Consider the following 25,346-nt stretch of genomic DNA (forward strand, 5'->3'; position numbering starts at 1 on the left):
CGTACGCGTAGAGCGATTTTTTCCACCCTTATATGCCCTAAGAAGCCTCTGGTATGGGAGGTTGTGAACAGACGCGTATGAACGAATATTTGGGCGCGGGTGGCGGTGCAGCTCAATAACTGCATCATCTATAGCTGAGGCAACCTGGAGATAATCGGATGAACGCTTGTGAAGCATATTTATCACAAAAACGTGTAATTGCTGCAGAAAATAGGGTGTAGAAGATATATTATTGTTGAGCTATTCATTCGCGTTGAGCGTGTAGGCCCCCTGCTGCGCAGGGGGCATTTTCCGCAGGAAAATTCGATTATATAAGCGACCCGTCGGGGCCCGATTAGCTAACCAAGCGCCACGACTTGTTGTTGGCCAGTGTCATCCAAGCATTTTCCTCAATATTTTATTAGTCGACGAACTGTGTACAGCAGCTCCCCCCTTTCTTTTGAAGTCAACTGCGTCTCAAGTTGGAGCTGCCACACCGTCGTCGCGTGGCACAGTGCGGCTGGTAAGGTTGGGGCGCAGCCAGCACCTTCCAATCAGAGTCAAGGTATTATTGGCAGCATCAATACTGTGGTACAGTGGCTTGACCTCAGCCTCGTATCTCCCTCTTCCTCTCTCACATCTCCCCCAGGGCTGGACTATTCTTCGAATCTACACCACTTGGAGCAGCATCTTGTTTATCACTCCAACATGCTGAATATCTTAGGGGAATCATCTCCTCCTCCCTCAACGCGCCCCGTCTTGCTACTCATTTATCCTCACTCCGGCCCAACCATCCCGCCACCAGCTTCAGGAACACGGGGCGAAAGTATGTTCGAATGTCCCCATATTTCGCCCGATTCTCGAAAACCGCCTTATTCTTGAAATGCACTCCTCTACAATACGCCTCGCTGATGTACACCTCAAATGTCCTGATGGTCACGTCGTTTTCTTTGTCCTTGACGATGTAGTAGGCCAGCGAATCCGATTCTCTCTCTTGCGTTTCTTTCGTCACAGCACTCCAACCTTCAAGTGCTCCGTGAATGGTCCCGTCTTGATAGCCGATCTCGGCATATGCAATGAAAGGGTCGCTGGCTTCGGCTATCTTGCTCCTGGAGAAGGCAGACGATGATTCCGTCACTGCAACCTCCATTGGACCCGAAAAGAGAGCGGGCTTCTCCTGAAAGTAGGCCAGCGTCTCTGCCACAGCTTTGGACCCAGTGTGCGCATCCAATGCCTCCTGCGAAGTGTATCTGCAGGGTTTCGTTAGCCACGGATTCGGCGCCCCGATGCGTCAGATACTTTACTCTTCAATCACGTAGACGGATTTGCCCTCGTTTTGGTCACGGGGAATCGTGACTGCATAACGAATGCAGCCCCCTTCGTTCTCTTTCACGTAATCGCTCAGTTTCCCGAGCTCGTCAATCACCTGTCAAAGAGAGTCGGTAGCTATCCAGATGAACATGATAGATGTGGGGCGTACGCTTTGTCTGGCGGCCCCTCCAGCCGTCTGGAATTTCGTGAAAACTACCGTCGTAGGCATTGGGCCGTCCGTGGGGCGACGCCTCTCAGCACCGGGAATTGAGATACAGGAGAAGTAGGACAAATCTGCCGGACTCTTATGGTCCCATCAAGCTTCTGAGGACGAGAATGCAAAACAGTAGGAGATGAGCGGCAGGAGAAGTTGGGATGCCACTGACTGCCTGCAGTCAGCATTAGACTAAGCCCCAGCCACGGGGGTGCCAGGGACAGACACCGTGGTCGTTTTCGACCGCTATGTTGATCCATGCATACGGTCGAATTGGCAAGGAATTGTGAGTATTGAAAGGTTTGACGCATCTCCTTATGTTCGGCGGCGTACCCAGGAAAGAATCCATTATTCAAACTCGCACATTTTACCTAGCGTACTACATTACAAAAACCCACACCTAAATGTCGGTGGATTTCCCTAGGGTATTCATTCCATGCCCCATGTCCGCATGCATATAGGTGGTCTACAGAATGGTCATTCCGTCCAATCATCACTTCCCGCTCCGTATTGCTTCTCGCGTTCAATTCATCCCATGCACTCGCGCCTGTTCAGACACAACGCAGCGGATGTGTTCCGCGGAACAATTAATGGGACAGCGGTGCGACCTCAACATACACCTACATTGCCTATATCACCGATGTAGTTTTGTGAAGTTCACGCAAAAGGGTGGGTTACATCCTTCAATGGTGTCATCTGTCCACACTGTCCATTTAGTTTAGTTCACCTGGCGCGCGCGAAAGAACTGTTTTCTTCACTTGATCTCCCAGCTTCTATATGTGACATATACATCTGCGCTGAGATTTCCCATTCACATAGTTCAAGGTCATGGAACTAGTCGCCGGCTATTTTTTCCCTCTTTATCGCATGCTCATGCCCACTCTGGACTCGACTCGCTGCTCCAGGCTGTATGAGAAGATGCGGCTTGCTGAACCAATATTAACCCTGTTTTCCTCTCTTGCTGTCGCTCCCTCGCAAGACATCCCTCTTCTCCCCATTTTCGCCATAGTCGAACCTTCTGCCACGGTAACTGGGAGCCCAACCTCACAAATATGGGCCAGCACAACGATGAGCCTGCCCTTGGATCCAGTGCAAACGGTATATGCGGCCAGTTCTACCGAGCGGGAAATTCTCTTTCGCTTCTTGAAGGATGGCAGCGAAACAGTGCTCGAGATGTCGTTCCCTCGTGATATCCTACGCAACAAGTGTATCGACATATCAAGGGCAGATCCCACTGGTGTATTTCCTACACCTCCAGGCTGGCTTGGGACCATCACTCCCGGAAAGGTTTGGCCAGTGGCGCCATCAACACTGACACTTCCTACGGCGGAGCCTACGAATTTCGCTTTGAGGACGGAAAACAATCAGGTTCTGATAGTATATTACGTGGGCAATCATGAGTATGAGTTGGAAGTTCCTGTTACTCTGAACATTATGAAGCAATTCTGCGAACGTTATGGAGATATGCCAGGAAAGCCGTGGCAATCACAGCCGACGACAATGCGACCAGTGGGAACGACAGGAGTTTGGGCATCCTCTTCAATTTCAAACCCCTTCCGCAGTCGCACGCCTTCAAGAATTCTGTTTACGGGAACGATCACGCAGAGCTTGAGAGTACCGTCAAACTCGCCATCAACATCTCCGCGGTCCACCGGGTCAGCGCCTCGTGCTACCCCGACGTTGTCACGATCCTCCCAGTCTACAGCACTCACAGCAATGGGGACTCCATTCAGACGCACCTCTACACCACAACCCTGGGAGCCTTCTAAATCTCACCCCTCTTCTGCAAGCGGCTCGGTCCATGCTGTCACGCCTTTGCCGCACCTCTTCCACCCCAACCGGGACGACGAGGCGGAGAATGGTCGCAGAGTCACGCGCTTGGGCAGTGTTGGCGGTATTCCTGTTCGAACACGCAGACACGTCACCACCACAACTCTCATGGTTCCCATCTATGAACCGGACGAGCTATCAGAACCAAATCCTATGATGCAACGAGGCGAACAAACCGCTCTGGGCCCATTCACATGCCAAAGTGAGGTATCGACGCAAGACCCGTCCAACGCTGCCGCCCCGCGTCCCGGAACCCTTCTCTCGACTGTAGGCGGAGCGGACTGGGCCGGCTGGTGGCCTTGGAAACAGATGCGCTCGTCAATACAGGGCTGTGCAGCTGAGCAGTCTGTCATGCCTTCTTCATCATTGTCTACTCCAACGCCGCCCCCAACTGCGCCTTCACCCCCCATCAAGCCCAGAACTCACGATCCGACAACGTATAACACAACCTCGAGCAGTGCGTTCAACGTCAGTGAGCTCCTCCCGTTCTTCAATGTGGTCACCTCGTATGGTAGCAAGCCGACATCGTTGACAAGTCTTCGCAGAAGTCACACAACTACAACTCCCACCGGCATGCTGAGCGTTCCCATTACGACAAGGATGAGGACTTCAACATCGACGGCGACACCATCGGCAACGGCCACAATTACTGACGGTAACGAGGAGAATCCCTCGTCCACAGAACTGCTGGTTCCCCATCCTCCTTTCCCGCCCGCATCATATCCTTCGTCACCCGCTGTACCGCTGCCAACGGCGTTTCCACCATTCCCAACTGCCAAAAATGCCGCCCAGCCACCAGAAACCATCCTGCCCGGCGATGCTGAAGAATACCACAGCGTCATGACCTTCACCTACGCGGGCTGGGGTTTGATTGGTTGGATGCTGCTCAGCGGAATCTGGCGGATCCACGGGGTCAGGAGACCGCCTGGGGTGTGGTGGGTAGGCCAGAGATTGTGGCAGCGGTTTGAGGCGCGTGTCGTGTGGGCGTGGTGGGGGTGAGGTTGTCTGCGATCTTGTCCTTTATGTTCCATATGAGGGAAGGCGACCAATTGGTGATCGCCGGGCCCACGGGAAGAAAGACGGCTGAGGGAGAGAACTGCTGTGAGGGTATGCCTTGAGTGCTTTCGTGGGGTGATAGTAAGATACGGGATATAATACGTCCTATTCTAATGCCTGTCTATAACCTGAAGCAATGCCGATAATTCGTAGTATACAATATGCGGTCCGGTCCACTTACAAAGAGGTCTATCATACCATCAAGGTGATGGGTATCTTCGCCCTGCGCTCAAATGCATCCCAATTCTAAATGTCCATAGCCTGTCTTCGCTTGGAATCGACGTCCTATGTCAACAAAATTCTCACACCTTCTCTTTCAATCATCATCTCTTCCTCACTTTCGAACGCATACTTTCTCCTCACCAACTCAAACACGATCAGGCCCGCACTCGTACTCGGCACTTGCCTGATCGTGCTCATCCAGAAATCTCTGTACAAGTAGCGCCTCCAGCCACCCTGGCGCTTGGCCAACTTCTTGCACTGCCGAAATGTCTCTTCATAGGCGTGATAGTACCGCTGCATGATGCGCGAGGGCCGCGAAGCGCTCTGGTGCGCATCTTGGTAATCTAACGCTTCCAAGCGGCGGTAGTGAATATCTTGCAACTCCGTAAGCGGGTGCTGGATCAGCTGCGAGGTGATGGAAGCGGACATGCCGGCGAGGAGGAGGAAGGCTGGCTCAATGGCGTAGTGGGGTTTGATGACAGGGCGGGTATCGGATTCATCCAGGGCTGGAGCAGAGATGAGACTCTTGGATCCCAGAAGCGCGTCTCGAGTGCGGCTTGAGTAGTACTTGGTTATGAAGGCGTAGTAGGCCTGGGATTTGACGGTCTCAAAGGTGCCGAAGAAGAGGGCGGAGCCGAGGGAGTCTTTCAGCAAACTGAGGGTCCAGCCTGCGAAGATGCCACGCAGGCCTATCGATCGGAGTTTGTGTGCCGAGTAGTGCCACATGCTATAACTTTATATTAGTTATTTGCCCTTTGCTTAGAAAGGAAGAGCTAACGTTTTGTAGTGGCCATGGAGGATGTCGGCCGTACGGAAGCGGACCTGGAGAGCGTCAAAGGGGGCGGCGAGGAGGGATTGGATGGCTCCGCCAATGAGGCCGGCTGTGAAGGTTACGGTCACGGGTGGGGGAGGGTATACCCGCTTCGTCTGCTGCGCAGTGGGTTCGTGGAGGACGTTCAGCGTCTGGAGGTAGCCCGTATACAGAACTGCGCCGATACTCGGCAGGGTTAGCAGCAGAGGTCAAGACGAACAGGCCATTCAACGTACAAGGTATTCGCCAGTAGCGGGGGCAGCACCTGGTTCGGAATGAAGCTCCATCCTTCCGTCTTGACTGCGTGTGCCAGCAGTGCTGGCGTAGTGACTCGCCAGGACCACCCCTCCGCTCGTTGGAGATGGGGGTTGATGGCGCGCGCATATCCCAGATAGTCGATGCGGCCACGAAAGAAGGCCTTTACGGGAGCTCTGAAGTAGAAGGCGACGGCGCGCGCAGTGATGGCTCGAATGCTCGCTGCCTGGACGCCTGTCGATGCATTGCCCTTGTTTGGCTGGGAGGAGCCATCGACATCGTCCTTGGGCGCAACTCCAGCAGGGCGAGTGCTGGAGCTTGCTGTCATCTCATATCATTATACAGTGAGGGAAGAAGGCTTCGTTGCGGCGATGGATGGTGGATCAGTGAAGGATGGGTCGCGAGCTGGAGAGCTCTGCGGGGAGCACTTGGTGTACCACCGGAGGAGGAGCGGGATTTGAATAGATGGCGGCGGAGCTTCTCAGGGACGCGAGGCCTCCGTTATCATCTGGGCCTACAGGCGATGTATGTTAGCGAATGAGAGGTACACATGCGCCGTCTCCGCGACATGAGCGAACGTGATCATGGCTGTCGTGAAGTTCTCTCAACAACCACAGGTGAGCGCTCTTCTCTTCGGGCTTCCAGAGGTCACAAAGTCGCGTCGCGCGCACGGGCTTCTTTGCCAAGCCTCCGCAAAGTCGCGTCGCCGTCATTTCATTTCACTCTCGAGCAGCCGTCCATCCATCCATCCAGTGCGAGTTTCCTGTCCACCTCCCCATCCTCTCACTCCAACCCACCTTCAACTTCGCCCGTCCACCGCTGCGCAGGCACTGCCTCGCCTGCCCTCATCATGGCTGATGACATCGTTATCGACAAGCAGCTCTTCCACGAGCGCCTGGAGAAGTTCGTCACTCAGTGGAAGGCCGACAAGCGATCTGGCGACCAGCTCTTCAACGGCGCCGCCTCCATCGCCACCGTCGTTGGAAAGGCGAGCGATCCCGGCAGCTATTTGAAGCCCGCTGCTTTTCAAGTAAGTGTGGTATGGCTAGATGAGCGCATGCGGTAAGCTAACCTGGGCCTTCTCCCGCAGCTATGGCTACTGGGCTACGAGTTTCCCCACACATTGTTTATTCTCACACCGGATCTCCTGCAGATTGTCACAACGAAGAAGAAAGGTACCTGCCACCAACTGTCAAGGCATCAACGGCATCGCTAACCGAAGTGCGTGGCAGCGACGTATCTGGAGCCCCTCAAGGGTGGCAAGGTGGCAGTGGACATCATCGTCCGCGGCAAGGATCCGGAGGAGAACAAGAAGCAGTTTGAGAAATGCGTCGAGACCATCAAGAACGCAGGCGTGAGTGCAGCGGTGCATCCAACGGCGATTCCATGATACACTGACACTGCTCAGAAGAAGGTGGCCATCCTGAAGAAGGACAACGCAACCGGCGGCTTTGCGGATGAGTGGAAGGCGGCATTCCAGGCTGCAGACATCAAGGAAGAGGATCAGGTCGACCTGGCTCCCATCCTATCCAATGCAGCCCTATCCGTCAAAGATGAGAGGGAGCTGGTAGGTTTTAGGTCTGCGTTGTTGCCGAGGAAGTGGCTAACCCCCTACAGCGCCTCATGCGCGACGCATCACGAGCCTCTAGCGCCGTTCTCACGAATTATTTCGTCGAGGAAATGTCCGACATCCTGGACCAGGACAGGAAGATCACCCACAAAGCGCTCGCCAACAAGGTGTCGGAAAAAATCGATGATACTGGTTTCTTCCAGAAGCAAAAGCTCCCTAAGGGCTTCGACCCCATGCAGCTCGACTGGTGCCTAGCTCCGACGGTTCAAAGCGGCGGCAACTACGACTTGAAGTTCAACAATGAGCCCGACGAGAGCAATCTACATGCTGGCGTGATTGTCGCTGCGCTTGGTCTCCGCTATCAGACGTATGGTTGCGTTGTCGCTCGCACCTACATGGTTGATCCCCAACGAAAAGAACACGAGGCGAATTACAAATTGCTGCTCTCCGTACACGAAACTATCATAAAGTCGATCAAGGCCGGGGTAATCGCTCGCGATGTTTACAACAGGGCCCTCAATATGGTGAAGAGTAAGAAGCCCGAACTGGAGAAACATTTCCCCAAAAATGTTGGCTATGGCATCGGAACGGAGAACAAGGACGGCACCCTTCTGTTGAGCGGCAAAAACACCCGCACACTCAAGGATGGTATGACCCTGGTTGTTAGCACCAGTTTCGCCGACCTAGAGTTCCCTGGTGCGAAGGATAAGCGGAGCAAGACGTACTCGCTAATCTTGTGCGACACCGTGCGCGTTGGTGTTAGCGATGGCGTCGCATTTACCAAGGACGCCCCGTCCGACTTTGACGAGATCTCTTTCTTCTTTGGAGATGAGGACGAGGAGGAGAAGAAGCCCAAGGCGAAGAAGGAAAGACCTGCTATCGCGAAGACGAACATAACCGCGACGCGCACACGGCATGAGCGGGCTACCAATCAGGATGCAGAGAAGGAAGAAATGCGACGGCAACATCAGAAAGAGTTGCATGAGAAAAAGCAGCAGCAGGGCCTCGAGACCTACGGTCTGGGTGCGAAAGCGCTCAATGGCACCGAGGAGAAGAAATTCAAAAGATTTGAGTCTTACAAACGCGATAATCAGCTGCCATCCGCTGTGGCCAACTTGGAAATCCTCGTCGACAAAAAGAACCTCACCGTCATCCTCCCAATCATGGGACGGCCTGTGCCTTTTCACATTCACACTATCAAGAACGCTTCTCACACGCCTGAGAATGACTTCACATCATTACGTATTAACTTCCTCTCCCCTGGTCAGGGCGTTGGCCGCAAAGACGATCAACCATTCGAAGATCCAAACGCCCACTTCATCCGCAGTTTGACATTCCGCTCGCACGATATCGAACGAATCGAAAATATTACTCGGGATATTACCGAGTTGAAGAAGGAGGTGGTTCGACGGGAGCAGGAGAAGAAGCAGATGGAGGATGTGGTCGAACAAGATAAACTCATACCCTTGAAAAGTAGGTAACCCCTCGTGCAAGCACTGATTTGATAACTAATCTTCCATGTTTAGATAAACGACCCGCTACTTTGGATTTGGTCTTCATGCGGCCAGCACTCGATGGCAAGCGCATGCCTGGCACCGTCGAGATCCACCAAAACGGTCTCCGGTATATTCACGGCATGGGCCAAATCAAGGTCGACATCCTCTTCAGCAACATCAAACACCTCTTCTTCCAGCCCTCGCAGCACGAACTCATTGTTATCATTCACGTCCACCTGAAGAACCCCATCATGATCGGCAAGAAGAAGGCAAGGGACGTACAGTTTGTTCGCGAAGCCACAGAGATGCAGTTCGATGAGACGGGTAACAGGAAGCGACGCCATAAATTTGGTGACGAGGAGGAATTCGAGCAAGAACAGGAAGAGCGGAGGAGGCGAGCCCAGCTGGACAAAGAATTCAAGAATTTCGCCGAGAAGATTGCTGATGCCGGCCGGAACGAAAACGTGTCAGTTGATATTCCATACCGTGAGCTGGGCTTCAACGGTGTGCCGTCCCGATCCTCTGTCCTCATCCAACCGACCACGGACTGCCTCGTCCAGCTCACCGAGCCACCCTTTACCTGCATCACTCTTTCGGAAATCGAGATTGTGCACCTGGAGCGCGTCCAGTTCGGCCTCCGCAACTTCGACATGGTCATTGTCTTCAAGGACTTCAATCGGCCGCCTGTCCACATCAACACGATCCCGGTGGAGTCGCTCGACCCGGTCAAAGACTGGCTCGACAGCGTCGACATTCCCTTCTCCGAGGGCCCGCTCAACCTCAACTGGGCCACCATTATGAAGACGGTGACGTCGGATCCGCACGCCTTCTTCGCCGATGGCGGTTGGTCCTTCCTCAACACGGAATCTGACGATGAAGATGAAGATCAAGAGGAGGAGGAGTCTGCCTTTGAAGTCAGCGAATCCGAGCTTGAAGATGCGTCCGAATCTAGCGAGGATGACAGCGATTTCGACGAGAACGCGTCCGACGAGATGAGCGATGAGGGAGATGAAGAGGAGTTGTCTGAAGAGGGAGAGGACTGGGATGAGCTCGAGAAGAAGGCAGCGAAGAAGGACAGGGAGAGTCACTTGAATGGGAGTGATGATGACAGAAAGGGGAAAAGCGGGAAGAGGAAGAGGTAGGTGGATGGAACGGTTCATCGTCTGTTCCCCATCTTGCAGCGGCCCTTTCCCACAAGCTGGAGCGAAAATAGCGATTGGTTTCCGTTTTGGTCGCTGGTATGGCGCAGTAGTGATCTGGGTTTCTTCCGATTTTTGCACTATGGGATTTCTTCGTTTTTGTTTCCTGGACTCCTGCGCTATGGAACACAAGATAGGAGTTCGGTGCGGGACCATACGGATCGGTATCAAACAGTACAGACCAAACGACATTGCGAATTTCATCAGCAGCCTCGACGCACACGTCAAAGCGGCTTTTTTCCGGGCTGGATTTCCACTATGGATATACCTATCAGTGGTACATTTGGTTGGGCAACAGCGTTTTCCTACTAATTTTGCACTCGGGGTCAACGAGGGCTTGGTAGGTTCCAGTTTGGATGTGATATGGATGAGGTTGCCGAAATTAATTGTACTTTAAGACACGGTCTTCAGCCTTCTGGGTGCAGCCTAGCAGATAAATCCTTATTGGAGAACATGTGTGGTATAGAATGCTGTAGGGTAGAGGAGTGAGAACGTGCAGCGATCTGGGGAGTTTTCGCGACGCTGTTCCCAGGGACTGGCGCGTTGGAACTGCGGCTACTACTTGCTCCTAGACGGACTGGGGATGAAGATCGTATCACGGCCACTTGTCAGGAAGCGAAGAACCCAGATCCAGCTTGCCGGCAATGAAAACGCAGTTTAGGCGCCATACAATATGCACAGCTTAGATGGTATCCTAAAACGACAGTTCAAGAGAGCAACAAGAGGCACAGCTTGCCCTCTCTGCGACCAATGTTCCAGGTATCTACTAACTTTCGATACGACACGGTATTCGATATATATATTTCGACTGTCAAGCTCGCTGCTATGGTAGCAAACGATGTCGAATTGGATAGGCAATTGATAAGAGCGAGACTACGGATGGTACATGGCTGCATTATGCGCGACGAGTTGGATCCTATTCTCGAGTGCGGATCGTGGGCCCGAGAAGCTTTCTGGACAGGCCACGCATCCCGGTCGGTGGGAGCGGTGGGGGAATGCATTGGGTCACCGTTCGCTGAATGTAGATATTGCCTCGTCTAAATAGGGTAGGGTAAGCTGGACCAAGGGAACTGTCGTAATCGGTTTGGCGTCTCGCTGAGAGTTCGTTACATCTGAAGTAAGTTATTAGCCCGTAATGTCTCCTTCTTTATTAATCGTGGGATTCGAGATCCAATAATGGATTGTAGAAATTGGTGAGAGAGTTCGTACTCCGAACGCCAACCAGTTGCCGAAAGGATTCAAAGGATGGATCGCAGGTCTGGACCGTGGGATAGGTACAAGCGACATTCAGCTGTGGTGGACCGTAAAGGACATGACAGTGATGACCTCCCGGCAGCAAACAGTTGCCCCTGTGATGCCCACGCATCAGCAAGCCGGGGTAGGTTAGGCGTTACGCTTGCAAGATGGAGAAAAGAAGTGGCCTGAAATATCAATAACAAATACATCTTGAATAGAGTGTCTGGGCTCTTCACGGGTTGTGGTGACTCCTCGAGTGTCAGATGTCCAGAATCCCAAAAGCCCTACGCCGACAACACGATTTTTATTTGCCTCGAGTGAAGAGAATGTAGTACTGGTAGAGGAAGGGTAGTGCACATGCGTGGCATGCGCGAGGGGAGCGATGGCACGTGGCAGGTGTGACAGTCCACATTCGGCCGTAGCCGAGAGATTGTGAGCACAAAGTGAAGCTAGAGACGACAAGCTTTGATGCGATAGGCAGGTCGATAGCCAGGTCGATATGGATCCGAGAGGTGTGAAGTTGTACTTTCGGGACCCTCGCTGTATTCGTCGCACACCGAGATTTATGTATGCCCACCCAGGCCTTTTACTTTGCTGAGGCTAAAACTCCTGACAGAAATAATACGAAGAGGAGAATCCTTGAACAGTAGTTGGCGGGATCTCTGGTGGTACCTAGACTATATCAACCTGTCACTTCCTAGAAGCCGAGCAATCTGCTACCATTTACCCGGGGACGTGTTCACTCACAAACCCGTGCTATCGACCAGGGTGGTGGGGTTCCGGAACGCAGCAAGCGCAGATAGATTGCCACGGGTGAAATTGGTCTGCCACGAGGGCGGGGAAGTCGGTCTTGGTACAGGCAATCTCTAGAAATTAAAATCGATGCCATCTAAGGAAGCGTCGCAGGGGTACATGCTCGATCCACATACATAAATAGAGTGATGGACAAGATCCGTCACTCTTTAAGACACGGGACGTCGCTCTAGGCCCTTTGCTCTCCTTGAACACACACACCCTTTTCTTGGACCAAGCGGAGATATCCAGCGGAATATCTGGCCTACCACACTCAACATGAACTTCTCTGCTCTTATAGTCCTTATATCGGCTTCTCTGGCTCTTGCTTCACCAGCTGCGGTATGTTGATCGGGTAGTTGGTACCTAGGGTAGACACGCAAGACTGACCACAACCATAGGTCAGCCTCAACCGCTCCACCAAGGAGATGAGGGATGCCAAAGGGAACATGTTCCCGGGACCTTGCGTCGAGTGCCCTTGCGAAGAGTGGGCAGGATGCCGCTGTGTAAGTTCTCATGCGCCGTCTGGGATGCGTAGGGTTGTTGACGATCAAAGGTCCCGAACGGCTGCTGTTGCACATAACAGGCCGTAGAGGCGACGAGCATTTCATCATTCTACTATCGGCACTATTCTTCATTCTTGTATATCTGGTTATTAAGACACGGTCGGCCCATTCCTTTTTCGTCCCCTCGGCAAAAGCACCTATCTTGAGTAGAGAGGGAACGGTGATGGAGGAATTTATCTTGGTACCTAAGCGCGTCAGCGTCATAAAGTTCGCCCTGGCTTCATCACCATAAATGCTAAAGCATGCTCTGCCCCCTTTTGATCCAAACTCCAACTCGTCAAGCCTTGGATGTGTCAACTCCAGAAGCCTTTTCCGCGCACTCTTTTTTCTCGTCGGGCCGAACCCATTTCCGAAATGCCATTGTAAGAACGCTGCCTACTGCAACCTGGAAACCTTGGAATATGATGATCGGTATCTGTAGCTTACTTTGCTCGATGGTACTAACGTTGACATACATGACCGAGCTGAGCGGGACGACCAGCGCCAGAGCTTTTGCAGGGCAACAATAGCAACAAGCAATGACATCCTTTTTCGGCAACCAGATAATCGACGCAGCAAAACAGAGGCCCAACCAGAGGAAATAGAGCGTTATGGACATGAAGACCAGAAAGACGACATTGCTCGCCCGGACCTCCTCAAAAGCACCCGAGCCGAATGCCTGGTCAAACGTCTGCCAGATCAAAGTCAAGAGCGCAATGGAAGAGAGTTTCGCGAGTTTCCATTGCACAAAGACCGTCTGGGTGGGCTTCGGGAACAGATTTCGTACGACTTGGCCAGCAAACAAGGGGATAAAGAGCGAGAGACCGAGCTGTTGGAAGACGCGACGATAGATCTCGCCATAATTATCCCCTTGGACCAGGACTTTTGCGTACCAGGCTCCACTGGAGAGATACATTTGTAGAAGGATAGGGGTGAGAAAAGGACACAGAAACTGCCCAATAATGGACTGAACCATGGTTAGGGCCGTATTGCCGTGAGCTTGGCGGGTCATGACCACATTCGAAGACATCGTTGTGGGAGCGGATCCGACGAAAAGGAGGCCGATGAGGAGCCATGGATCCATAAAGTGTGGGTTCGTGGCGCACAAACTGACGACGGCGAACGTCACCACCGAAGTTAGAAGAAAGCACTGGAGTTGTACAAAAATATGTACGCGCCATCGAAGGTAGTTATCCATCAAGACCCGCGTCGAAAGTGTGCAGCCGTTGACGAAAAAGATCACCGACACCGCGAGGTAGGTGATGACTCGTCGTTTAATGCCCTGTTGTGACTTTGGAACTTGCACCTGGGAGGAGATGAGGATAAGGAGTCCGAATACTAGGAGAAACCACTGGTCTTTTACAAGCCAAGTCAATGAGCGTAAGACGGTTCGAGGCTTTCGGAACCGTCGCTTGCATCGGTCATCCGGTTGATCGTCAGCTCCGTCTCGATTTTTCTCTTCCTGCGGTTGCTCCATCATGGAGCTCGGGTCTACTGTAATGGATGCACGTTCCTGATCCCGATCGGCTTGGATATTATCATCTTGTTGGCCAACAGCCGCCATCGCCTCGCTGAGGCTTGATTTCGAGGACATGCTCCGTGACGCGCAATGGCCATGCATTGTAGGGTTTCAATTGTAAAGGAACTGGGACGCGCAAATTCCGATGCTTTCTGCATGTGAGATTGCCCTGGCGATGGGGTTATATACCTTGTCCGTGCTCCCAATCTGATGCCAGCACCCTGCAAGCACTTGAGGGAGTCATATTTCTTCGTCACAGAGTACTTCACCCTTTTCCATTCGAGCTATCCATTTCCGAATCCCTACCAAGGCTCCGGATAAGCAGGCCGTGCGTCATAGTGCACCCAGAGAGAAGTCGGCTTTGGGCCGGAAAAGTACAGAGTCGCCATTAGTCACCAGTCGGAAATCATATCTTGGAAGTCGGTGTGCACAAGCTTGCAGAAGAGCTTCGCTGTCTGTCTGCCCAAGTGAAAAACGTGTTAGGCTTGTGTCGAAACAAGACCTGTAGCTTCCACAAAGGGGCCGAGGCGGGGCCGCTGACTAAGTAAGAAGAGAAGAACTCCCTCCCTCTCACTGGCGCACTTGTCTTGAAGACGTGGGGAAAACAGGCACTTCGGCATCATTCAATCTCCATGTCCCAAGAGAGTATATCTGGCTCCAACAATCTCCATGAACCCCAGAGTCCTCCTACGGACCCATCATGCTTGATCTGGCAGCAGGTCAGGGCCAGACTCACACCCCATGCTTATCCGGATTCGAGATTCCATCATGATTTCTCCGTCTTCATCCCAGATTTTCAGGGTTCAGCATCGGCGGCGGATCATATTGCAAGCATGGATTGCTACAGGACGGCCAAAACCATCTTTACTACGCCAGACAACAGCCTTCAAAACCTGCGATACCGAGCGCTCAGGGACGGGAAGAAGTTGGTCGTAGCAACTTACGAGCTTCGGCGTGGCTTTCTGCTGCTGGATCCACGCAGTACAGAAGCAGTAAGATTCGAATATGCAAGCTGTGCTGACGGCATGGAGAAGCCCGGAATTGGTCGTCATGTGACATTAGCAAAACTTCAAGAGGAAGGCGTCCAAGTGGATCTATATATTGCGGGCTCCTGGGTTGTCAGCCAAAACGGCATGCCACTGTGGAGAGCCAACGACATGTCCAGTCTGTCGTGGCACATGCTCGCCGACATTGGTGTTTTGAGCCCACAGGCTCCGACCCTCACACTTGTGCACAGCAGCCAAGTCCTCCAAGCGGAGAGGATGCAAACCAAGACGAAATCTGAGCCGAATGATGTGCAGTACGACTTCGTGGTAACGGAAAGTACGGCTATACACATACCAGACGCCGTGAGACCGCCCCTCTCGGACTTATGGCTCGACCGCGTCAGTGACGAATTGATACATGCCATGCCTCCCCTGCAAGAGTTGAAGGGCATTAAAATCATGGAGAGGATCATGCGAGAGGTAGGACTGGGCCCGTCGAAGGAGGTTAGGGAACCGACGACTCCAAATGCTGAAGAGCAGATGGGTATAGATATTGCAACAAGGATTTTGAAAGGGTACAGAGTCTAGCAGGCTTCTTTGACGGCTTTTGCTCTCATGATAGGAGTGATTGGTCAGCCTGGGAAATTTCCAAAAATACACACGGCCTCAGGCGTGGTGATGACAGTCTGATATACACACCTATCAGGATTTCCTTCTTCGGACTAGCGCCCGCGCAAGAAGCGTGCGAGCGTGCGGTCCTCTCCACTTCCATAGATCGGTCAACCCATCTTCTGCTCCCAACTCTCGGAACAGCAGCAGCCACCATGGTGCGTCTGTCGCCCACGCGCATGTTGAGTGCTGCCGCTCTGGTTGCTTCGTTCTTCCTCTTCTACCGGATTGCGTCCTACTTCTTCAGCGCTCGCGGCTTCGACCTCGTTCACGAAACGCCGCCTTCGACTCGCTCCCATCCCGGAACCGATGTCGTACTCGGCGAGGAATGTTCGCCCTTCTCCAGCGGCGTCATGGAAGACGTTGTCGTTGTGATCAAAATGGGCGCATCCGAAGTGGCCTCGGCCTTACCCGCCTATATCAATCGACTCGGCCGCTGCCGCATCGATCTCCTTCTATTCTCAGATCGCGACGCCGAGTACCACGGCTTCAAGATCATCGACGCTCTGCGCGCGCTACGACCCGAGTACAAATACAAGAATCCCGATTTCGATGTATACGACAGGATACAAGCCTCCAACGGCGCCTCCGCGAAGACAGACGAAGGCTGGCGGTTAGACAAGTACAAGTTCTTGCCAATGATGGAAATTACCGCGCATATAAGGCCAGATGCGCGCTGGTTCGTGTTTCTGGAGTTGGATACTTATGTAAACTGGGACAACATGTACCGATTCCTCTCGCAGTTCGATCCAAGATCCCCTCACTATTTCGGATCGCCCGTTTGGCCGCCAAAGAAGACTGTCTTTGCCCATGGGGGTAGTGGATTTGTGCTTTCAAGGGGCGCCCTGGACAAGGTGGTAGCGCGCGGCAGGATGTTTGCGGAGAATTCCCAGTCGCCAGGGACACATCTCTTCGGGAAAGATGTGTCAAACATGTGCTGCGGCGACGAAGTGCTGGCCCAAGTGCTCAAGGAGTGTGGTGTCCCCCTCCGCGGCTACTGGCCCATGTTCAACGGAGAGAAACCTGCCACCGTACGCTTCGACTGGGAGCAGTGGTGTGAGGCTGTCCTTACCCTGCATCATGTGCAGGATCACGAGCATGACCAGCTGAAAATGTGGGAAGCCACGAGGAAACGGCCGTCAAAACCCCTTACGTTTGAGGAGCTCTTCACTTACATAGAGCCTCATCTCCGCGATCGAGCCGACGATTGGAGCAACATGTCGGAAGACATGGCGTTCAAGGCCCCACATTCCGCATCCGTGTCTTTTGACACGTGCTATGCCGCCTGCCTGAAAGATGCGAAATGCATGCAATTTGAACACTTTGGAGACACATGCCGCCTTTCCCATGCCATCCGCCTTGGCCACCCCCAAAAACCCGAAGGCAACACGAAGTGGGTTTCTGGGTGGGTTATGGATCGGATAAAAGATTTCCAAGAGGTTTACTCCCCTTGTAAAGCCACTCACTTCGTCCATCCGAATCCATGACCGGATGTCTCCCATGGCCGAACCCGTGAGTTGCAGGATATATGAATCATTTCTCCTCAGTTGAGTTATTCCGTTTTCTTCGTCGCATTCAATTGGCGTTCTATACCCATTCGCCTACTGGCGGGTTCACGAGAGCATGATATTATGATACCCGGACGTCATCAATCCGCTCTTCCATGTCAATGCTTCATTCAGACTATGGTGTTGTAATGGTACGCTGGGGCCGGTAGTGTTTCTTTTGGCATCGTACGGTGTTGTGGAGTCTGTCCTGAGCTGACTGATACTCTCTTTGGTTTATATGGTTGGTCCGAAACTTTGCATTATACCAGATGTCGTCAGCATATTGACGCGGTTTGTACCTCTAAGCGTGCAGACTTTCACCGCACTATGTACATGTATTGGGTAGGAAGATGAGGAAATATCTTCTGCTGTCATCGAACGCCATTGAATCCAGCCTTAGTAGTGAAGAATGCAAATGAGAAAAATGACTGAACGACGCTGTGCGCATGGTGCATTACCGCGAGATGGCTTTCTTTACTTCACAACAGACTGATGCTCTAACGCTTCCCTACGAATCACTCAACGGTATACACAGAAACCTTCGAGTATCACGAACACTATAAGCTTGATTGCACACGGAAAGAATCCAAGCTTTCCAACCAAACATCACGTTTATTGTTACGCACATTACTGTATTATCAACGGTGTGAAGGCTTCAAGATCGAGGCGGTGGAAACCGTGATGCAGGAAGAACAAATGAATATTCAAAAGGGAAAACACCGACCGACATCCAAAGGAAAAATTCGCCAAAGGCGAGGGATTAGCCCCCGCTTCAGACGTGACCCCTACAGATGGAATTCCACCTCATGTCCCAACCCTCCCTCGCTCTTCAGGGGAGGCATCCTCGTTTCTGTCTCCAGGAAAGTCCCATTTCACTAACCCGAAACATCCCACTTCAGCCCGATCTTCTTGATGCGATTCCTGAAGTCTGCACTAGCCTCCTTAAGCCGAATCGCCAACTCAAGAATCTCAAGCATCCGCTTCAAGATGGCCACATGCTCCCGTGTCTCCTCTCGCTGCTCAGAGTAGGGACTGCCTTCACATCGGCTGATCTCCTTGCGAATGACTTCAACATCGTTCACTTCAATGTCCCATAGGTTGCCCTTGGACCACGACAGCTTGCTTGTGAAGTCGAGGATCATCCCTTGCAGCTTCTTCTCCTCGTCATTGAGAACTCTGATTTCTTCGGGCTCTGAGTCGGAAACCGTGTCTCCAACCATGGCATCGTTGGCAAAATCGTACTCCTCAGATTCGCTGCTCGCCTTTTGCTTGCCCTTCCCCTTGGTGCTGGCAGGTGCCCTACCTATAGCTTGCAGCTCAAAGTCTGAGAGTTGCTTTCTGCTCCTGCCCCTGCGCTTGCCGACGCTCTCACCAAGGTACATATTCTTAATCTTTGCGGCCAGCTCTTCTGGTGAATCGGTGGTGTTTCCCGCCTTTTCAAGATTCCCAGGACTCATAATGGTCGGCAATGGTGCCCTCTTCTTGTACGGTGTGCTACCGTAGTCAAGCACCCTATTCCGCGTATTGCGAGAGGGATTGCGACGGGGTGTTGTCTGCGGGATAAGCGGTGAATCGACCACGGAGAATGCTCGTCGCCCACGACGTAACATGGCAAGACCCCCGCGAAGAGGTGTATCGTCAAGAGGGACGTCCTCGAGGTCAGTTTCATTGAGGCCCATCACGGCTGTCACCGGTACGCCCTCGTCGACATTATTTCGCCTTCTGGTGTTCTTAGAGACACCTTGCAGTTGAGTCGTCGACTTCAGGTTGACGGGGAGGTTGGAAGAGTTTTCGGCCTCCCCGATCTCTGCGGGAACAGTGTCCTGCCCTTCGTCTTTGGTCTTCATAGCGGCTTTGGATGTCTTCTTCTTTGGTGGCATTACGAACTATCCAAATGGACGAGATGCGATAGAATGAGTTGCGGATTCTGGAAGTCAAAATTTTCGTAGACCCTGAAAACCTTGCCGAATGGATGTGCTAGAAATACCGCTCTTGAGGACTACATATATATTTACAAACGCAATGTACCGATTGCTCTCTCCCTCTCACGAGGTCTCTGCCACGTTTCCATGAAGCCATGCTTGCTCCTGAGTGGTTTGGTATGAGGAAATGACCAGAGAGCTTTCTGCACTTTTCTGGTCCTGAACCGTAGTCTGGCCGTAGTAAAGCTAAGCGCTCTTCGAGTTTAGGGGAGTTATGGAGATGAGAAGAAGTTGTGTAGAACAAATCTCTGCCGAACCTAACTGACATCGTCTGGCATCCAGTGTCAAGCTATAGAGAGAGGATGTGTCGTCACGAGTTTTGCGTCTCCCATGATTGTAAAGCAGTATCTGCCGCTAGCGCATTTGACGGAGAGAGCTGTACCGTTCCGTTTGGTCATGCGTTTTACTCGCTGGGCTGACCCAAAACTGGGAACCACAAGGTACATGTGCATCTAACTCGTGATGAAGTACAACTGGCAAGCTCACTGTGATGTACGAAGCTTGGGACAAACAAAGCATTTGACCTCTTTTGATTGTGCATCTATTCTGAGTGTTTTGAGTTGATAACGTGCAAGACTTCCTCCCCGTTCAGCCATCTCTCCAGGTTCTCCACTGTTTCCTCATACCATAATTTGAGCCTCTCTTCCTCTACAAACCCCATATGCGGTGTCAACAATACCCTACTCCTCATTCTCTTCCCGTCTTTACCCACCTCATCCCATTTCTCCGTTCTCCACGGACTGCTTTTCGGCAGAGGCTCCACGTCGAAGACATCCAGCGCAGCACCTCGAATCCGCTTCTTTCTCAGTACTTCCAACAAGGCGTCCTCATCCACCAAAGGCCCTCTCGCCGTATTCACAAACAACGCCTCCTTCTTCATCCATCCCAGCTGCTCCTTTCCCACTAACCTCCTACTTCTTTCTGAAAGCGTATAATGCACGCTGACCACATCTGCCGTGCGAAACAGTTCCTCCATCCCCACGACCTTGAACACCTTCTCTCCATCCTCATCCTCCACCGGTAACCCCATCTCCTCGGCCCTCCTATCCGCCGCCTCCTGAGTCAAGGAAGCACTCCAACAAACAACCCGCATCCCCCACGCCAAAACTCCCACCCTCGCCACAGCCACCCCAATCTTCCCCAACCCCACGATCCCCAACGTCCTTCCCTGCAACCCGGTCGCCAGCCCCGTCTGCCACCCCCCAGCCTTTACATTCGCATCATCCTCTGCTACATTTCTCGTGAGCGCGAGTATCAGCGCCCAGACATGTTGGGTCGTCGGATGCGCCTTCGCTCCCACGCCCTTCTTCTTTTGCTGAGTCAGAGGCGTGCCTTTGCCGTCCGTTCTTCCCTTTCCCGGGGCTGCGCAGATGGGGATGCCGCGGTTGAATGCTTCTTCGAGGCCCCAGCCGTCGAATTTGGCACCTGTGGCGAAGAGGATTTTGAGATTTGGGAGCTGGGAAATGACTTCTGCTGGGAAAGGGGTTCGTTCGCGCATAGTGATTAAGATGTGAAATGGGCGAAGGCGGGAGATGAGTGCTTCCTTTTCGGCGGCGGTCGTGGAAGGGTGGTTATAGGCCGGAAGTGTATCAGGAATGGCTGTAATCGAGAGGCGAGAGAGGAAGGGTTGGGGAAGGGAGTTGAGTATGGGTAGAAAGAGGTTATGATAGTCATCTAGGATGGCGAGGTTAAGGGTGCCTTCTGGAACGGCCATTGTCGCTCGGCTTCGGAGTCTCGATGTGACTGATCGGATCGCGATGAATGTGCCGAAGGCGAATGGTAGATGCACCTGGGGTGTCTCGATTACGGCGATATGGAATGGAAGTGAAGTCGCGGAACCAAGTGCTTTTGACTTTAATAAGACTATTCTTCCCCGTCGGCTACGACTTCAGCCCCCTATCTCTGTCTATCTCAAATCATACCACAATTCGATGACTGGACTGCGATGTGCCCCAGGGTGGGGTCAGTCGGTCCAATTTGTAAGCGATCGGGAATTGAATCCGGCTGATTCGTGGCAGGCTAGATGTCTAGTAGAGATGCCTTCTGACACCACAATTGCGGTGCACTTCTAGTTCGGTTGTTGTTGTTACGCTCTATTGCGGCGCGGCTATGAGTAAGACAATAAGGGGTCATCCACGTTCGAATTTGGATGCCACAGAGGTTAGCAGGGCGCTCGGAAGAATACTCTGCAGTCTCAGAAGATACTATTGGAGAGTAATCCTTCATGCAGGAGGGTCTGCACTGCGAGTGGAAGTCCATGGAAATGGTTCCCGTCTAGTCTGAAATTCCAAGTTACAGCTATAAGCTTCACTTCCCCTCGTCACCCTTCCTCTGGTTTATGTCCAACACATTGCCACGGGAGAAGTCCGCTTGCTATAGCAGACTCCCAAAAGCCACCCCGCTAACAATCTGTTCTTAAGAATGTTATAACGCAATGCCAGTCAACCTCCACCCCTCGCTTACTTGGACTGTTTCTTGCGGTCAGGAGAAGGGCTTTTGCGTGGATGTGAACAAACACACCTTGACAGCATCACTCGCTGGTACTGTCGAGACTACCTACGAGTTTCTGCAGTCTCTGAAGAGCCAGCTCTATCCTGTAGAGCCTAACCATGAGTCGTTCATGATTCTCGCGGCTGGCCTTGTCCCATGCCTCAAGTTGGCGCACGATTTCGGAACAGGTTGTCGTCAGTTTCTTGAGTCGCGCTTCCATCCTGTCTTGCGACTTTTTGACCAGATTGATGTGCTGATCTACCAGCGACAGGCCGGACTCGATTTGCGCTAGACACGGGTCCAACTTCTCCCGCTCAGTGCTCCTAATTTTCAACATGTCGCGAACCTTCCGTATAGCCTGCAACGAGCGGTGAAAGAATCGTAGAAGCGGCGCCCAGATAACCTGCGTCCATCGGGAGCTGATAACGGGAAACGAGCGACGCTTTGTCGTTGAGGCGGGTGTGGCTGATTTCATCGGTTGTGGGCAGGAAAGTGAACAGGAGCATCGGGAGTGGAAGACAACTTATATACCAAATGTGCCTGGGCCCTCGAAGGAAAGAGAGGGCGGGAGCGAAAAGGAAGAAGGAGACGATGAAAGAGAGTGGCGGAACAGTTACGCGTTCTCCCATCACATGTGGACCCCAGCAGACTGTATGTCGCGTGACGCTGAACTGTGCCATTGCGATGCCAGTTCCTAAATCACTCTGTTTGTAGAGCCCGGCGGCCTTTTCCCATGGGAATCAAGTGCAGTCGGGGTAGGTATTGACTCGGGATCCATATGGTGGTGTTGGTGTCGTGTGTTCAGAGCAGAAGGGTACATACACTGTAACTGTCGATGCGCATCGCCAGGCCAGTGCAAGCCAAAGTCAAAGTCAAAGTCTCAGTCTCAGACCATGATGATGTTATGATGTACATACGCCATTCAGGGGCGGGCCGCGTCGTAGTTTCACATACTACCCTAGGGTAGTGCGAGAGAGGCACTCGACCAGTAGACGCCACTGAGAGACCTTCACAATCCTGACAGTGACAGACGTTAGACGAGGCGCGTATAAGCATCATATTCGAGTTATTGCTCACAACAGAATTTGTTGCCGGTGCAAAGTGGCTCGTGAGCTACTCGGTGCCCCAAACTCTTCCCGCTCAACCAACCAGCTGCAAAGGCTTGCTCAGAAAGAACTAGATGGCTTGGACAAGGTCAGCAAGTGCGCATTCATCTCCTGCGTTACCTCAGTAGACAGTTCCTTAGGGAGGAGAGAAGCGAGACTCGAGGCATTCCCATTTCTTTCATGTGTCATAATGGCTTGACGGGAGCAGATCGGATGCATGATTGGAGGGCTGAGACGGAGAAAATAGAAGAGTGTCCATGAATAGTCAATGACAAAGTGAATATATACAGCGAAGTAATCTATTCCGCCTCTTGGACCAATCTCATCCTCATATTCTGCGCCGCAAGCTTTACATGTACTAGCACTTGAACACGGCCGGGCCGGGGGCTGTGTACGTCTTCTGACCGCTGTATAGGTTATACAAAATGCCCTTGTCGTTTGCGGAGTAAGCGCCAGGGAAGCTGACGGTCGAGGGCGTCTTGGAGGCACTGCCACCAAGGATATTGACCTGTGCGCATTCCTGTCCTTATGGTTAGCCAAAAATCCCTCATAGACTTTCGCACTGCCTTGTGAAGAAACAGTTCTCTAGATACCATGTACAGTTGAGCACCACCCGTGCTCCCGGCGTTGTGCAAGGCGATCAACTCTCCGCGGAGCAGATACTGGCCCGGAGCAATGCACTGAGGGATGGTGACGACCTGTTTGCCGCCGTTGGCAATGAGTCTGTCGACACCCCACTTGGAGCCGTCGAAGCCGTCCTCGTAGATCTTGAACCAGCCGCCTGTCGACATTAGCACCGTGAATACTAGACGGCTTTCAGAAAGATGAGTCCACCTACCGCCAACACCGCTGTCCGTCTTTGCATTCGACACCTTCTTCATGTACGCCATGACGGGACCCTTGTGGCTGGCATCGATAACCTGACCACCCGCCGCGGTTTGCAGGGTGTATCGCCATTGAAGCGTGACTTGCGAACCGGCCTGAAGATCAATGACCTTGTCGGTAGATTGGGTCGGATTAGGACCCCCGTTGCAGACTACGTCGTTAGACCTGTCTCCATTGTCAGCTGCTTTAGAGTCAATGGGCGATTTCGGCTGAGTCGAATCTCCTCAGGAAAGCGTTTTGGTTCTGGTCACGTGACTGCTTGTTCACAACAACCGTTACAAGCTCCCATGTCTGCCCCCGGACATTCTCTCAAGAGTATCATCAAACGATTAACGTACTGTACGTTGGTTATGGGACCGTTGTAGGACGGTACACGAACACCCTCGCCAATACCGTTGTTGTTTACATTGGTGAAGATTGTGTGCGCGGTAGCGGACGAGGCCACGGCGGCCAAAGCGAGGGAGGCGGACAGCTTCATAGCGTATTGCGAAGTGAGGGAAATCGTGGATTGGAGCGAAGACGGCTGGTTGAATGAGAAAAGCGGTCGGGGGACAGCCTAGAGTATTTAAACCTTTCTCCCCTGTCAAATGACGGCCTTCCTAATATTCACCACCAACTGGCCACGGCCCATGATGCCATCTATTGCAGCTTGTCCAACCCAAGTAGAGCAGTAGTACAACCCAGGTTTCGGGAATCTCTTTTGTGCGTCCACCAACGGCTGTGCGGCTCGTGAAGCGCAGCGGCCACATCCATACTCGACCGCACATGTCTAGCACACTCCTCCCGCGGTCAGCCTTCTCCGTGGTGGTCGGAGCGAGTAGGGCATTAGATGAAGCAATATCGAAGCCATGTCGAAGCCTAGGCGAGGGAATGGCAGAAACCAATGACTCGGGAGCAAGGATATAAAAGTGTGGGGCGACGGCCAAGGAATCCGGGGTGCAGAGTCAGGATGTAGATATTAAATGAAAAGCCTGGAGTGCAGAACCTGGGAAATGTGAGGTTTAAGTGCCGAGCCTGCGGGTATTGCGCATTGCCACCCGACGCCGGCAAGGTTGGAGCCGGAAACGTGGTGGTCGTCTTCCGCAGGCTGCCCGTCTTCCACCGGGATAATGTATGCAGCACTCATGCAAGACCGTCTAATGGGAAAGTAGACGTCGAACTGGCGCTCATTCGTACATCAATACAGGTTTTATTAATTTTCTTTTCCTCGGTTAGGAACGGCCAGATGGCTACCTGGACGGGGCGTGCCTTCACGGAAACAATGTTGGATGAGTTGTTACGCTGTGCGCACAGTTAGTCTGAATGCAATGGGATTGCGATAGAGCAAACACGTGGAAAAGCAGAAGAGGACGGAATCCACCGAGGCAGTGTTATCCATTCGCAATACAGAAGTCAAGAAGGCCGCCCACCCGAGGTCGGCTTAACCAATTCAAGGGAACAAAGCAGAAGATGAACGATACCTCAGCGACAATTTCTTAGCACACTGCGGTCTCAGTCGGATCTCATATTGCGCTTACCTTGTGGGCGGCGGCTGTCTTGCAGTGTACTTTTCTGACGCTCCTTAAATGATTACACGTGATCTCCGGATCGGAGCTGGAGGTGGAAGACACAACGTCCTCATCCGGCACGTTAGCGGCTGTCGACAG

The 25,346-nt window shown here is 52.6% G+C and overlaps 12 protein-coding genes across 12 annotated transcripts; 5 read left to right on the forward strand and 7 right to left on the reverse strand.

Moving 5' to 3' along the window:
• Nucleotides 1–369: 369 nt before the first annotated feature.
• Nucleotides 370–1,650, reverse strand: EI97DRAFT_428239 (uncharacterized protein). Its single transcript, XM_033797242.1, has 3 exons — nucleotides 1,460–1,650; nucleotides 1,284–1,405; nucleotides 370–1,229 (listed from the first exon to the last, which is right to left on the reverse strand). The coding sequence occupies exons 1-3, from the start codon at nucleotides 1,517–1,519 to the stop codon at nucleotides 746–748; spliced, it is 666 nt and encodes a 221-aa protein (XP_033648959.1). The 5' UTR covers nucleotides 1,520–1,650; the 3' UTR covers nucleotides 370–745.
• Nucleotides 1,651–2,332: 682 nt separating this feature from the next.
• Nucleotides 2,333–4,333, forward strand: EI97DRAFT_446615 (uncharacterized protein; the record flags this gene model as incomplete). The annotated part of the gene is made up of 1 exon (XM_033800040.1): nucleotides 2,333–4,333. One exon carries the CDS (start codon nucleotides 2,333–2,335, stop codon nucleotides 4,331–4,333), a length of 2,001 nt encoding a protein of 666 aa, XP_033648960.1.
• A 126-nt stretch (nucleotides 4,334–4,459) lies between these two features.
• EI97DRAFT_471200 (mitochondrial carrier protein-like protein) lies at nucleotides 4,460–6,294 on the reverse strand. Its single transcript, XM_033801820.1, has 3 exons — nucleotides 5,660–6,294; nucleotides 5,391–5,609; nucleotides 4,460–5,339 (listed from the first exon to the last, which is right to left on the reverse strand). Exons 1-3 carry the CDS (start codon nucleotides 6,004–6,006, stop codon nucleotides 4,676–4,678), a joined length of 1,230 nt encoding a protein of 409 aa, XP_033648961.1. The 5' UTR covers nucleotides 6,007–6,294; the 3' UTR covers nucleotides 4,460–4,675.
• Nucleotides 6,295–6,528: 234 nt separating this feature from the next.
• Nucleotides 6,529–9,886, forward strand: EI97DRAFT_462837 (FACT complex subunit spt16; the record flags this gene model as incomplete). Its single annotated transcript, XM_033801309.1, has 6 exons — nucleotides 6,529–6,708; nucleotides 6,769–6,853; nucleotides 6,911–7,032; nucleotides 7,087–7,245; nucleotides 7,296–8,721; nucleotides 8,775–9,886. The coding sequence occupies 6 exons, from the start codon at nucleotides 6,529–6,531 to the stop codon at nucleotides 9,884–9,886; spliced, it is 3,084 nt and encodes a 1,027-aa protein (XP_033648962.1).
• A 2,046-nt stretch (nucleotides 9,887–11,932) lies between these two features.
• EI97DRAFT_471202 (uncharacterized protein) lies at nucleotides 11,933–12,554 on the forward strand (the record flags this gene model as incomplete). The annotated part of the gene is made up of 3 exons (XM_033801821.1): nucleotides 11,933–12,313; nucleotides 12,373–12,477; nucleotides 12,528–12,554. The coding sequence occupies exons 1-3, from the start codon at nucleotides 12,251–12,253 to the stop codon at nucleotides 12,552–12,554; spliced, it is 195 nt and encodes a 64-aa protein (XP_033648963.1). The 5' UTR covers nucleotides 11,933–12,250.
• Nucleotides 12,528–14,521, reverse strand: EI97DRAFT_437852 (uncharacterized protein). Its single transcript, XM_033799422.1, has one exon. The coding sequence runs from the start codon at nucleotides 14,108–14,110 to the stop codon at nucleotides 12,815–12,817; it is 1,296 nt and encodes a 431-aa protein (XP_033648964.1). The 5' UTR covers nucleotides 14,111–14,521; the 3' UTR covers nucleotides 12,528–12,814.
• Nucleotides 14,522–14,542: 21 nt separating this feature from the next.
• Nucleotides 14,543–15,751, forward strand: EI97DRAFT_269671 (uncharacterized protein). Its single transcript, XM_033794267.1, has one exon. It carries the CDS (start codon nucleotides 14,668–14,670, stop codon nucleotides 15,607–15,609), a length of 942 nt encoding a protein of 313 aa, XP_033648965.1. The 5' UTR covers nucleotides 14,543–14,667; the 3' UTR covers nucleotides 15,610–15,751.
• A 23-nt stretch (nucleotides 15,752–15,774) lies between these two features.
• Nucleotides 15,775–17,659, forward strand: EI97DRAFT_437854 (uncharacterized protein). The gene has a single exon (XM_033799423.1). It carries the CDS (start codon nucleotides 15,846–15,848, stop codon nucleotides 17,175–17,177), a length of 1,332 nt encoding a protein of 443 aa, XP_033648966.1. The 5' UTR covers nucleotides 15,775–15,845; the 3' UTR covers nucleotides 17,178–17,659.
• Nucleotides 17,660–18,112: 453 nt separating this feature from the next.
• EI97DRAFT_462842 (uncharacterized protein) lies at nucleotides 18,113–19,117 on the reverse strand (the record flags this gene model as incomplete). The annotated part of the gene is made up of 1 exon (XM_033801310.1): nucleotides 18,113–19,117. One exon carries the CDS (start codon nucleotides 19,115–19,117, stop codon nucleotides 18,113–18,115), a length of 1,005 nt encoding a protein of 334 aa, XP_033648967.1.
• Nucleotides 19,118–19,740: 623 nt separating this feature from the next.
• On the reverse strand, nucleotides 19,741–21,264 carry EI97DRAFT_437855 (glycerate dehydrogenase). Its single transcript, XM_033799424.1, has one exon. It carries the CDS (start codon nucleotides 20,931–20,933, stop codon nucleotides 19,761–19,763), a length of 1,173 nt encoding a protein of 390 aa, XP_033648968.1. The 5' UTR covers nucleotides 20,934–21,264; the 3' UTR covers nucleotides 19,741–19,760.
• Nucleotides 21,265–21,678: 414 nt separating this feature from the next.
• Nucleotides 21,679–22,046, reverse strand: EI97DRAFT_462844 (uncharacterized protein; the record flags this gene model as incomplete). Its single annotated transcript, XM_033801311.1, has 2 exons — nucleotides 21,679–21,687; nucleotides 21,780–22,046. 2 exons carry the CDS (start codon nucleotides 22,044–22,046, stop codon nucleotides 21,679–21,681), a joined length of 276 nt encoding a protein of 91 aa, XP_033648969.1.
• A 1,107-nt stretch (nucleotides 22,047–23,153) lies between these two features.
• Nucleotides 23,154–24,178, reverse strand: EI97DRAFT_487551 (endoglucanase II; the record flags this gene model as incomplete). The annotated part of the gene is made up of 4 exons (XM_033802182.1): nucleotides 23,154–23,335; nucleotides 23,409–23,596; nucleotides 23,654–23,909; nucleotides 24,035–24,178. 4 exons carry the CDS (start codon nucleotides 24,176–24,178, stop codon nucleotides 23,174–23,176), a joined length of 750 nt encoding a protein of 249 aa, XP_033648970.1. The 3' UTR covers nucleotides 23,154–23,173.
• Between the last annotated feature and the right edge of the window lie 1,168 nt (nucleotides 24,179–25,346).

The sequence above is a fragment of the Westerdykella ornata genome (assembly GCF_010094085.1).
Source record: "Westerdykella ornata strain CBS 379.55 unplaced genomic scaffold EI97scaffold_59, whole genome shotgun sequence".
NCBI lineage: Eukaryota > Fungi > Ascomycota > Dothideomycetes > Pleosporales > Sporormiaceae > Westerdykella > Westerdykella ornata.

Excerpts from the sequence above, each read along its gene's own strand:
- EI97DRAFT_428239 (XM_033797242.1), bottom strand. The coding sequence starts at position 1,519 with ATGCCTACGACGGTAGTTTTCACGAAATTCCAGACGGCTGGAGGGGCC. Across the intron at positions 1,406-1,459 it reads GAGGGGCCGCCAGACAAAGC|GTGATTGACGAGCTCGGGAA; the intron begins GTACGCCCCACA and ends TCTCTTTGACAG. Across the intron at positions 1,230-1,283 it reads TCCGTCTACGTGATTGAAGA|ATACACTTCGCAGGAGGCAT; the intron begins GTAAAGTATCTG and ends GAAACCCTGCAG.
- EI97DRAFT_471200 (XM_033801820.1), bottom strand. The coding sequence starts at position 6,006 with ATGACAGCAAGCTCCAGCACTCGCCCTGCTGGAGTTGCGCCCAAGGAC. Across the intron at positions 5,610-5,659 it reads CCGCTACTGGCGAATACCTT|TATCGGCGCAGTTCTGTATA; the intron begins GTACGTTGAATG and ends AACCCTGCCGAG. Across the intron at positions 5,340-5,390 it reads CTCCATGGCCACTACAAAAC|CATGTGGCACTACTCGGCAC; the intron begins GTTAGCTCTTCC and ends ATAAAGTTATAG.
- EI97DRAFT_437852 (XM_033799422.1), bottom strand. The coding sequence starts at position 14,110 with ATGTCCTCGAAATCAAGCCTCAGCGAGGCGATGGCGGCTGTTGGCCAA.
- EI97DRAFT_269671 (XM_033794267.1), top strand. The coding sequence starts at position 14,668 with ATGTCCCAAGAGAGTATATCTGGCTCCAACAATCTCCATGAACCCCAG.
- EI97DRAFT_437854 (XM_033799423.1), top strand. The coding sequence starts at position 15,846 with ATGGTGCGTCTGTCGCCCACGCGCATGTTGAGTGCTGCCGCTCTGGTT.
- EI97DRAFT_437855 (XM_033799424.1), bottom strand. The coding sequence starts at position 20,933 with ATGGCCGTTCCAGAAGGCACCCTTAACCTCGCCATCCTAGATGACTAT.